Raw genomic sequence first — 13,036 nt, forward strand, 5'->3', positions numbered from 1 at the left:
TTGTTCAGACTCCTGTCTCCAGCTTCCCTGAGACCTCTATGGCAGTCACCTCTCATGCATCTACCTCCTGCCCCAGACTGCCCTCTTGCCCTCTTGGTAGGAGAGACACCATCAACTTCCTCTGCGTCCCAGCATCCAGCTAGGTCAGACCTGGGGTATGGTTTCTGGGGTGAAAACCAGGAAGTACCTTCTTGTATTGTCTCAGCTATCAGGCTGAGCACTCTATTGGCTAGGAACATACAGTCCTAGGGTCCTGTCCCCCCCAAAAAGCCAGAATAATTTCTATAGTATTTGTATGCATAGTGATGGGGGGTGCCCTATCCGATCTAATTTTTGCCCCACTTTTAAAAACAGTGACTTTGCATACAGTTATATGTCTAGAGGCCTCCCTAATATAAGAAGGGACAGAAGGGGAGGGCTGTCAATTGGTGAGGTCTCATAGGTTCACCCTCATGGGCTGAGGCCACCGTGGGGGTCACAACAAAGATCTGACAGGTGGCCTATGTTCCCTCAACAGTGAGCAAGGAGTGTGGAGAGGTCCAGGCCTGCTCCTTGGGTCCACACCTTAAGGATTACAAACCCCCACAGAACCAGGATGACCAAAATCTGGAGGAGATAGGTCCCGAACACTGACCCTGGGGCAGCTACCCTAGGAAAATGGTCACTGTGTCTTTTTATTGCACACCCTTAGCAGTAAAAGTCTTTGGCCCCCTGGTCCCCAGTACACATAAACCTAGTTACAAAGCTTTACAACCAATCCAGATATTAAATACTATAGTTAAGTGTATGGGCTGAATTGTGTCTCCCAAAATTCATATGTTGCAGGCCTAACCTCTAATACCTTAAAATGTGACTATATTTGGAAATAGGGTCTTTATGAGGGTGATTAAGTTAAAATGAATCCATCGTGGGGGATAATGTAATCTGACTAGTGACCTGATAAGAAGGGCAAATCTGGACACACATATGTACGTGGGGAAGGTCCAGTGCAGGCACAGGGGGGAAGACAGCCATCTCCAGGCCAGGAGAGGCCTCCAGAGAAACCAACCTTCCCAACATCCTGAGCTTGACAACTTTCTGTATTAAGTCACTTTGTCTGTGACTGTGGTATTTTATGTCAACACTAGCAAACATGCTGTAAGGCTTAAATTCTCTCTTTTAAAAAAAAATTAAAATAAACAGGCCTTCCCAATATTTTATTCTTACCCCTCTTTGGATGCTACTGTCATGGGTGGGTGTGAGGAACTCACGGCCTGGCTGGATTTTAGCGTACAGGCCCCAAGCCAGAGGAAATGAGGGGTCTAGTGGCCACTGGCCATGTTCCCTTGTGAGCCTGGGTCTATCTGGAGGAAATTCGAGAAGCCCATCCAGAGCCTCCAGCACCCAGAGGGGTAGATTTGCCACAGAACAAGTCTTGCCATCGTCTCCCAAACTCACCTGATCATAAGATAGACCAGGAGGTCTGAGTCCCACCTGGGAGTTGTGAGGTGAGGCCCACTTCTGTTCAGTGGGCCAGGCCACTCTCAGTACCGGGCCACTCATTCCACACCAGGAGATAGGTGTGTGGCTTAGAGGGCATGTGTGGGTGTGGGAGTGGGAGTGTATGGGAGTGTCTGAGCATCCCTACCGCAGAGGGGGAAGAAACCCTGACCCAGCTCTGCCGGCCTCTCAGCTCCATCCCTGAATTCCCATCTCTAGCCCTGCCCTTCCCCTCTGCCCGGATCTCTGCTCCTGGTCACTAGTCTGCAGTTTCCGTCACTATATTTGTCAATCAACCCTGGGTCCGTTCTTTGAATCAACAGGCCGGTGTAGGAAAAAATGCTCTGTGCTTCCCTTCCGAGTAACTGCAGTCCCAGAAGCCCTTTTCTCCTGGGTGTGGCCCGACCGTGACTTTTCTCCCAGGCTCTGGACCCTTACAGTAAACCCAGGTTCCCTCTCTCAGCGCAGCCGAACCAAACGTGGGGAAGAGAATGAGGGTGGCGAGGGATACGGTCACCACCCTTAGGGTATGTGAGCCAGGTGTGGTGGGGGACCAGGTGTGCGGGTGACCCGGCTTCCGCTCTCCCTCCGGTCCACGAGTCCCAGCTCCCTGGCAGACCGCAGGTCGTTCCGAACCTCCAGAGGCATCCACCCAAACTCCGACCCCTGCGCGCTCGGCCCGGCTCACCCAGGCTGGCAGGTGCTGGTCCCGCAGCTCGCGGCTGATGAATTGGCGTTCATTGTCTAGGAACTCGAAGGCGGCTGCCAGGCGCCCCAGCTTCCCACGGCGATTCCTGTGCCACCACATCCACAGCACCGCGCCGAGCAGCAGCCAGATTATGCTGAGCCCCACGTAGCCGGCTACATAGACCGGCACCAGGTAGAATAGTACGCGCGCCACGAAGGTGTAGAGCTCTGGCAGCAGCTGGCGGGACAGGCGTGGCTCGGGGCCCAGAGCGCTCTGCTTTTCCCGGGCACCGGGGACACCAGGTGCGCCAGGCGCGCAGGGCTGCTCTGCTTGCATCTTGTCGCCGACTTGTTCTTTCCAAAAGCTTCACTTGGGCTCAGGTCCGCGCGCCCCGACGCCTGGGCACATTTGTCCTCCAAGGGCAAGAACTGAACCACCAAGGCGCACCTGTCCCGCAGGACTCGCAGGCGTCGTCTGGGCGCTGGGTGTGAGAAGGTCCAGTGGGCAGCGCCTCTCGGCAAGCCGTCAGCAGCTGATGATGCCTCCGCCCCTAGGGGCGGGTCCAGGCGGAAGGGGGCGGACGCTTGCCTGGGTCTAAAAATCAACCAGTTGGCAAGGGCGCCCTAGGACCTCAAAGTCCCGCGCAGGCGTCAGCGGAGGGTGCAGTTGCAACACTGGATTAGAAGCCGGGGTAGACCAGAAGCTGCCCCAGGCAGTATATGACTCACCAAGGCAGGCGGACAAGGTTTGTTATATGTAGATAAACATCACCTAAAACCTGTTTGATACACCCAGGCTACAATATACCCTGTAGACTCTTAGTTGGGCATTCCAGCGTGTCCCAGCCCCAGTGTGGACCTGATCCTGTGTTTGAGCCCTCCAAGTGGCCCCTAGAGCCCTGCATCCCCTTTTCTAGCATCTATAAAGCTTAGACCTAGTTCCCAGCCCAACCTGAGCTCAGGGACCCTCCTGTGCCCATAACATCTCTGCCCTACACTCCCTACTCTGTGCTGGTGTTACTTTGTTTCTTCTTCATTCCTTGTATCATCAGACCAGGACAGACAGAGGGCCAGGCCGGTCCTGCTCATCTCTGGGACACCCAGCATGGCGAGTGATGGATGACTGACATGATGAGCAAGCCCTAGGGAGCTTCGGGGTCAGATGTGAAGCCCAGGGTTTCTATCTAATCCTTGGTGAATGATCAGAGCAGGTGGAGAGGTCTGGCTTTCCAAGTTCAGACAGTAAATCTCCAGGAGAGCAAAGAATAAATTTCTGTTGTTTTAAGTCACCCAGTTTGTGGTCATTTGTTTTGGCAGTTATGGAAGTTAATACAGCCACTGACTGAGGGGCAGGCACTATGCTAGGCACAGGAGATTTAGGGTGAACAGAATAGACAGGATCCCTTCTCTCACAGAGCTGACATTCTGGTGGGGGAAGACAGACCACAGTCTAAGAACAAGAAAAGAGGTAAGGAAAAGTGCAGGGCAGACAAAGCAGTAAGTGGTGTGAGAGAGTGACGGGCATGGGGTGGAGGGCTATTTTAGGTAGGGTGATTTGGAAAGGGCTCTCTGAGGAAGTCACATTTGAGTTGAGACCTAAGTAGAAAAGAATAATAAAAGCATACGTACAATTTCATGCTTTTAAAAAATGTAGTATCTCATAAAAGCATCTTTCCTTTGGAGCAGAAAGAGAAATAACCTCTGCTATGTAGACGTCACTAGCTTTACTCTTGCATTTCCTTATGGGTCTAGTAATTTTCTTTGTGTCTGCTCTCTCCATCAGCCTGGGAATGACAGCAGCAGCTCTGATATGTCCTCTGTCTGGCACCGAGTCTGTCACACAGGAGGAGCTGAGGGAGCACTGGGTAAGAAGAGTAGGGTCTTTAAAATTCGTTTGCCTGAATTAAAATCTAGACCTAAGCAATGACTCCAGGAGAGGTCCTTAGTTTCTCAGCAGTTTGGTTTCCTCATATGTAAAATCACAGTAATACTTAAATCATAGGGTAGTTAGGAGGATTAAGTAAGACACTGTGTGTATGAAGCTGTGTAGCCAGATGGGGAAGGTGTCAAGGAAGACTTTAGTCTTTTGTCTATATTGTTTGGGCTTTTACAGAAAAAATAGAGTTGTGCATTATCTGTATAATTTAAAATTTTTTATTGTGATAAAATACACATGATATTTACTATCTTAGCCATTTTAAGTGCACATTTCAGTGGTATTAAATACATTCGTTTTGTTGTACAATCAAACCACCCCTCTCATCTTTCAAAACCGAAACCCTTTACGCAGTAGATACTAACTCCGCAAACCTCCGTCCCCTCTTCCCCTGCCCACCACAACTCTGCTTTCTGTCTCTATGACTGACTGTTCTGGGGACCTCATATCAGTGGAATCATACTGACTGATTGTGACTGGTATTTGATTTTTGTGACTGTTTTATTTCACTTTGCATAATGTCCTAAAGGTTTATCCACAGTGTTCCTTGTATAAGACATTCCTTCCTTTTCAAAGCTGAATAATATTCTGTTGTTTGTATAGACCACATTTTGCTTTTGCATTCATCTATTTTTTTTAAATTCAATATGAAGGATTTTTCTTGTTCAGATATTTCCAATATATTGTTACAAGATAATAGATTGACAAAAATATTCATTCAATGGAAAAGTACTCATTTAGATATTATCTAAATGAGTAATTTTTCTTACAGTTATTATTGAAAATTAATAAACATGTAAGCATAATTACAATATAAAATATTACAAATGTTTCTATTATGCATTTATCACATTATAGTGTACTATTGTTGCAATGAATAAAATGTTTATTTACTATATTGTTTCCTTCAATTTATTTTTGTCCTCCTTTTCATTGTAAAAAACTTGGTCACCTTACTGATGTGGCCCACCTACCTCTTATCTGCCTACTCTTACCCTTGTCTTTGATTTGTTCTCTACTGCTAGAGTAAGTTTTCCAAAATGGTCAACCAGATCAGGTCACTTTAGAACCTATACTTCCCCAGTGGTTGGATTTGCTGTAGAGTAGAATCAGGTGCCTTAGCAGGGCCAGGCCTGCTGCAAGGCTGGTATGGCTGTGCCTTGCTCTCGGCCCCACTTGAATTTGTCCAGAGGATGCAAGTGGGTCAAATTGTTGTCCCCCAAAATATATGTCCAAGTGCTAACTTCTAGAACTTGTGACTGTGACCTTGTCTGGAGAAGATCTTTGCAGATAGAATTAAGCAAAGAATCTTGAGATGAGATTTCCTGGATTATCTGGTTGAGCCCCAAATCCAAGGACAAATGTGTTTGTTAGAAGAGAGAGAGAGAGACAAAGACGGGGGAAGAGAATCATAGTGAAGAACCTTTTTGTGTAAAGATGGAGGCGGAGATTGGAGGGATGTGTCTATAAATCATGGAAACCCAAGGACTGCTGAAAACCATGAGAAGCTAGGCAGGAGGCGTGGAGGGGACTTTCTCTCAGACCCTCCAGAAGGAACCGATCCGGCTGTCAGTGATCAGACTCCTGTCTTCCACAGCTGTTGAGAGGATACATTTCAGTGCTTGGAGCCACCAAGTTTGTGGAAATTTGTTATAGCAGCGCTAGGAAACTAACACGAGTGCATTTTTGAAGGCACTTTGGTGGGTTGGGAGGCCTTTTCCTAAATCACACAAAAGTTTCTTTACAGCTAGCATGGCCCCGAGTCCTCCGTTATGTGATCACTGCTTGTCTACTTTCTCTTTTCACCCCCTATTCCCTTGGCCAAGTCCTGTTTGCCAAGGACTTACTGGAAATTCAACCTAGGAAACTCGGGCCAACAGTTTACTATGAATACATATAATCCAGGAACAGCCAGATGGAGGGGTGCACAGGGCACCGTGTGTTGGAAAGGGTGCGGTTTTCATACTTCTGCTCTCTGAGCACATCAACACCTCCACATGTTCTCCAACCCAGAAGCTGCCTGAACCCCACACTTTGGGGATTTTTAGGGAGCCTTGATCATATAAGTGTGATGGATCATTAACTCAATTTCTACCTCCTCTGTGGAGGATGGGAGTGGACCTGAAAATTCAAGTTTCGAATCACAGCTTGATCTTTCTGCTGACCAGACCCTAGCCAGGAGCCCACAGCAGTCACTTCATTGGAAGAAAAGACATTCCTATCTTTCAGGAGATCCCAAGGGATTCAGGCAATCTCTGTCTGGATCCAGAGTCAAAGACCAAAGGATAGAAAAAAAGATGTTCTTATCACTTAGGAAATTACAAGGAATTTCCTGTGCCAGGAAAGATGTATCTCTTTTCTAATATCTGACAACAACAAATGTCAAGTCATGACATCTGGTGCCAGGCTGTATTTGTCCAGAGAAACAGGTATCTTTTGCTAATTCACACAAAGGTGTCAAAGGGAAGAGGATAGCAATGCTGTGGTTCCAGGATTTGTTCCCTCTAAGTAAATTATCCTGGATACTCCACCTTGCAAAGATGGGACTTCATATCTTAAAAGTGTGATTCCAACTTTGGCGCCTGTGGAGACCTTCCTAAGAAGTAAATATTCGTGGAGTACTTTCAGTAAACAGAAAGCTAGGCAATCAGAAGTTCTATAGAATGATTTCGGGCTGCTGGCACAGTGGATAGATTATTCTGACGGAGTACTAGTCTCACAGGTTCGATCCTGGATGGTCAGGGCACATATGAGAAGTGATCAGTGGCTGCCCAACTAAGAGGAACAATGAATTTATGCTTTCTCTTGCTCTCTTTATCCCTTCCTAAAAAAAAAAAAAAAAAAAGAAGTTCTGTAGAATGAAAAAAGAATCATAATATCAGTCTTTTTAGTTTTATTTCCTACTAGACCATGCAGGATTTTCATTTTGTCAAGCCTTTTCTATTTGCCTCCAAATTCTTTTTTTTTTCATTTTTTTCTGAAGCTGGAAACGGGGATAGACAGAATCCCGCATGCGCCCGACCGGGATCCACCCGGCACGCCCACCAGGGGGCGATGCTCTGCCCCTCTGGGGCGTCGCTCCATCTGACCAGAGCCACTTCAGCGCCTGGGGCAGAGGCCAAGGAGCTATCCCCAGCACCTGGGGCCATCTTTGCTCCAATGGAGCCTCGCTGTGGGAGGGGAAGAGAGAGACAGAGAGGAAGGAGAGGGGGAGGGGTGGAGAAGCAGATGGGCGCCTCTCCTGTGTGCCCTGGCTGGGAATCGAACCTGGGACTTCTGCAAGCCAGGCCGACGCTCTACCACTGAGCCAACCGGCCAGGGCCGACAAGCAATATTAATAATCTAATTTTATACACTAGGACAGGGGTCGGGAAACTTTTTGGCTGAGAGAGCCATGAACGCCACATATTTTATTTTATTTTATTTTTTTCTTCTTTTTTTTTTTTTTCTTCGTTTTTCTGAAGCTGGAAACAGGGAGAGACAGTCAGACAGACTCCCGCATGCGCCCGCCGGGGATCCACCCGGCACGCCCACCAGGGGGCGATGCTCTGCCCACCAGGGGGCGATGCTCTGCCCATCCTGGGCATCGCCATGTTGCGACCAGAGCCACTCTAGCGCCTGAGGCAGAGGCCACAGAGCCATCCCCAGCGCCCGGGCCATCTATGCTCCAATGGAGCCTTGGCTGCGGGAGGGGAAGAGAGAGACAGAGAGGAAGGCGCGGCGGAGGGGTGGAGAAGCAAATGGGCGCTTCTCCTGTGTGCCCTGGCCGGGAATCGAACCCGGGTCCTCCGCACGCTAGGCCGACGCTCTACTGCTGAGCCAACCGGCCAGGGCCACATATTTTAAAATGTAATTCCGTGAAAGCCATACAACAACCTGTTTACATTACACATTATCCAATAAAAATTTGGTGCTGTCCCAGAGGACAGCTGTGATTGGCTCCAGCTACCTGCAACCATGAACATGAGCGGTAGGAAATGAATGGATGGTAATACATGAGAATGTTTTTGTTTTGTTTTGTTTTGTTTTTTTCATTTTTCTGAAGCTGGAAACGGGGAGAGACAGTCAGACAGACTCCCGCATGCGCCCGACCGGGATCCACCCGGCACACCCACCAGGGGGCGATGCTCTGCCCACCAGGGGGCGATGCTCTGCCCCTCTGGGGCGTCGCCATGTTGTGACCAGAGCCACTCTAGCGCCTGAGGCAGAGGCCACAGAGCCATCCCCAGCGCCCGGGCCATCTTTGCTCCAATGGAGCCTCGGCTGCGGGAGGGGAAGAGAGAGACAGAGAGGAAAGCGTGGCGGAGGGGTGGAGAAGCAAATGGGCGCTTCTCCTGTGTGCCCTGGCCGGGAATCGAACCCGGGTCCTCCGCACGCTAGGCCGACGCTCTACCGCTGAGCCAACCGGCCAGGGCTGTCTCCGAATTCTTAAAAAAAAAAAAAGTAATGCTGCATATATAAAGTATGTTTGTAGACCTATTCCTCAATTAAGTTTCTAATGATTTTATTCCCATTGTGTTGGCCAGATACATGAGATGTCACTCTAAAAATATGGGCTCTAGAGCCACACTGCCTGGGTTTGAATTTTACCTTTGCCACGCCATCTGTAGCAACAGCTTATGTTTCTCCCTGATGGCCACAACTATTCTCCTGTCCCTTATGCATTTTCTTTTCTTTTTTTTAGTTTTAAACAAATCTTTATTTCAGGTAAAATTAATATTATCTATAATTTAAGATAAAGGAAGCACGCTTTCTTAAGTCCATTATTTTAGGTAATTGTGATTTCCATGAACAGAGTTACTGAGAATCATTTGAATATTTGCCTGCATGTTTTCTGGAAACCTCTGTACCTTTTCTTGGAAGGAATTCCAGTTTTTCTGAATTCTTCCCTCTCTTTCAGGGAGTCCCCTTGGCATTTTTCACAAAAGGCGGGATTATCACAGTAAGCCTTTACGTGCTCTTTCAGCATTCATCTATTGATGGACACAGGTTGTCTCTACCTTTCAGCTGTTTTAAATAATGTGATTATAGACATGAATGTACAAATATCTTTTTGAGATCCTGCTTTCCATTTGGGGGCTTATATACCCAGAAGTGGAATTGCTGGATCATGTGGTAATTCTATGTTTAACTTTTTGAGGAACCTCCACACTATTTTCCACAGCAGATGTTCCACTTTACATTCCCACCAACAATGCACAAGGGTTCCAGTTTCTCACCAACATTTGTTTTTTTGTTTTGTTTTGTTTTTAATTTATAGGAGCTATCCTAATAGGTATAAAGTGGCATCTCATTGTGGTTTTTATTTAATTTTTGAAAAAGGTGCAAAAGCAATTCCATGGAGTTTATTATATGTCAACTATGCCTTAATAAAGCTGCTAAAAAAAAAAAAAAAAAAAAGAGCCCTGTATGTTCTTACAGTATTTAAAAATTTTTTTTTTGCCCTGGCCGGTTGGCTCAGCAGTAGAGCGTCGGCCTGGCGTGCGGGGGACCCGGGTTCCATTCCCGGCCAGGGCACATAGGAGAAGCGCCCATTTGCTTCTCCACCCCCACCCCCTCCTTCCTCTCTGTCTCTCTCTTCCCCTCCCGCAGCCAAGGCTCCATTGGAGCAAAGATGGCCCGGGCGCTGGGGATGGCTCCTTGGCCTCTGCCCCAGGCACTAGAATGGCTCTGGTAGCGGCAGAGCGACCCCCCGGAGGGGCAGAGCATCGCCCCTGCTGGGCGTGCCGGGTGGATCCCGGTCGGGCGCATGCGGGAGTCTGTCTGACTGTCTCTCCCCGTTTCCAGCTTCAGAAAAATACAAAAAAAAAAAATTTTTTTTTGATTGATTTGAGAAAGAGAGAGAGAGAGAGGGAGAAGGGGAGAGACAGGAACATTGATCTGTTCCTGCATGTGCCCAGACCAGTGATCAAACCAGCAACCCCTATACTTCAGGGCAACACTGTAACCAACTGAACTATCTGGCCAGGGTTTGCAGTATTTTTTTAAAATTGAATTTATTAGGGTGACACTAGTTAGCAAAATTGTAGAGGTTTCAGCTGCCCAATTCTGCAACACATCTCTGTACACCATATTGTGTTTACCACTCCACCCCAGTCAACCCTTCGTCCATCATGATTTATTCACCCACACCCTTCTTCACCTCCCCCCTCTGGCAATCAGCCTACATTGTCTGTGTCCATGAGGTTTCTCTCTCTCTCTTTTTTTGCCTTTTATGCTCAATCCCTCCACGCCCCCCACCCAGCCTTCCGTACCCCCAGCTGTCAACCTGCTCTCTATGAGTCTGTCTCAATTTGTCTGTTAGTTCGTTTTGTTCATTAGATTCTACATCTCAGTGAGATCATATGGAACTTGTCTTTCTCTGGCTGGCTTATTTCACTTAGCATAATGCTCCTCAGGCTGTTGTGGTTTTGATTTGCATCTCTCTGATGATTAGTGATGTTGAGCATCTTTTCATATGCGTGTTGTTCCATTCACATATCATCATTTAAAAAACACAAAAAAATACTTCTGAGGATATGGATGGAATATGCAACATGGTGACCATAGTTTAAAAAAAATACTGTATTATATGCTGAAATCTGCTAAGAGAGCAGATCTTAAAAGTCCTCAGCGCGCGCGCATACACATACACACAGACACACACACACTTCTTGATTATTTACAAATTCCTGTTTAATTTTTAAGTAGGGATTTTTTAGTTTGTTCATTATTGATTTCTTATTTAAATCCATTGTGATTAGAGAACATACTTTGTATAATTTCAACCCTCAAAAATATGTTGAGTCTTGTTTTATGGCCCAATATTCAGTCTACCTTGGTTCCATGTATTCTAGAAAAAACGGTGTATTTTGTATTTTCCAGGTATATTTTATAAGTGTAATTTAGATCTAGAAGATTGATAGTTTTGTTCAGAATTTCCATAGTGTTATCTTTCTTCTTTTTTTTTTTTTTTTGTCTAGCTATTCTATAAGTTACTAAGAGGGTTAAAAATCTCCAACTGTGGCCCTGGCCGGCTAACTCAGCGGTAGAGCATCGGCCTGGCATGTGGAAGTCCCAAGTTTGGTTCCCGGCCAGGGCACACAGGAGAAGTGCCCATCTGCTTATCCACCCTTCCCCCTCTCCTTTCTCTCTATCTCTCTCTTCCCCTCCCACAGCCAAGGCTCCATTGGAGCAAAGTCCGTCCAGGCTCTGAGAATGGCTCCATGGCCTTCATCTCAGGTGCGAGAATGGCTCTGGTTGCAACAAAGCAATGCCCCAGATGGGCTGAGCATCACCCCCTAGTGGGCTTGCCAGGTAGAACCCGGTTGGGCGCATGTGGGAGTCTGCCTCTCTACATCCCTGTTTCTCACTTCAGAAAAATACAAAAAAAAAAAAAAAAATTCCAACTGTGACTGTTGATTTGTCTCTTTCTTCTTTTAGTTCTGTCAAATATTGTTTCATGTATTTTGAAGCCTATATTAGGCTCATACACATTTATAATTATGTCTCCCTAATGAATTCACCATCTTATTATAAAATGTCAGTTTAGCTCTGATATTGTCTTGAAGTCTATTTTGCCAGAGATGAGGAGAATCCCTCTAGCTTCCTTGCACTTACTGCTCGTATGATAACATCTTTTTCCAATCTCAACTGTGTTCTCATATTTAAAGTGTCCCATATGTATAAAGTTGGGGCATTTTTAGAAACTAGTCGGACAAACTCTGTCTTTTATTGTAATGTTTTGCCCTTTCGTATTTAGGGGAGTAAGTAATACCCGTGGTTTAAGTCTGCTGTATGGCTCTTTGTCCCATCAGCTGTTTGTTTCCTTTTTCTTCTACTATTAAGAATATTAAGCAAAGGGAGAATCAACAGTTCTTCAACGACAATTGAGACTTTTAACACGTTTACCTCAGAAATTGATAGACCTAAATATAAAATTAGCAAGACTGAGAAATCTGAACGTGTTATACTATTACACTTTGACTTAATTACTTTAATTTGTAGAACACTGCACCACAAAATGGCCAATGATACTCTATGTGCTAAGCCATAAAATTAAAAGGATTGAATAATATGGAGTATATTCTCTAACCACAATAGAATTAAATTAGAGCTCAATAAGATAATTAGAAAAACCTGAAATATTTGGAAATGAAATCTAATCCATGAGTCAATGAAACAAAAAAACCACAAGGAAAACTGGAAAATATTTTAATGAAAAAACACAACACATCACATTTTGAGAGATGCAGCCAAAGCAATGCTAAAATAAAAAGTCTAGCTTCAAATGCTTATATTAGAAGAAAAACTTAAAACCAATAATCTATGTCTCTAATATGCAAAAATTAAAACCAATAATCTGTGTCTCTAATATGCAAAAATTTGGTAAAAGAAATGCAAACTAAAACTAATGTAGGAAGAAGGAATCATAAAGACAAATGCAGTAATAAAATAGAACTTAGACCAACAATTTCAGAATCAATGAAACTATTTGGGTGATTGACACACAACACAATCAACAGTTCAAATGCTATAGAAATGTTTACCTGAAACCCAAATACTCTTATTTATCAATGTTACCCCATTAAATTTAATTTTCTTAATAAATAAAATTAATAAAACCAGCAATAGATTATTTGAAAATATCAATAAAATTGATAAGCTTTTAGCTAAACTGACCAAGGAAAAAAGAAGGAAGACATAAAATATAATATCAGGAATAAAAGCAGGGATATCATTGGAGTCTGTGTAGATATTAAAACAATAATCGTAATATTATGAACAACCGTGTCTGCCAAAAAAATTGGACAACCTAGATAAAACAAATTTCTTCAATGACAAAACTACCACAACTGGCCCAAGAAGAAACAGAGGATTTGTATAGTTCTACATTATTTCAAAAATTGAATTTGTAATTTAAGACTTCCCACACAGGACACTCCAGGCCTGGAA

General features: G+C 45.2%; 1 protein-coding gene across 1 annotated transcript in view; it reads right to left on the minus strand.

Moving 5' to 3' along the window:
• ESYT3 (extended synaptotagmin 3) overlaps window positions 1-2,593 on the minus strand; it is a 50,720-nt gene extending 48,127 nt beyond the window's left edge. Inside the window, exon 1 of the mRNA XM_066350954.1 lies at window positions 2,168-2,593. Coding sequence (XP_066207051.1) covers window positions 2,168-2,503 — 336 coding nt within the window. The 5' untranslated portion in view covers window positions 2,504-2,593. The remainder of the gene's footprint in view (window positions 1-2,167) is intronic.
• Between the last annotated feature and the right edge of the window lie 10,443 nt (window positions 2,594-13,036).

The sequence above is a fragment of the Saccopteryx leptura genome, chromosome 10 (assembly GCF_036850995.1).
Source record: "Saccopteryx leptura isolate mSacLep1 chromosome 10, mSacLep1_pri_phased_curated, whole genome shotgun sequence".
NCBI classification, from domain to species: domain Eukaryota; kingdom Metazoa; phylum Chordata; class Mammalia; order Chiroptera; family Emballonuridae; genus Saccopteryx; species Saccopteryx leptura.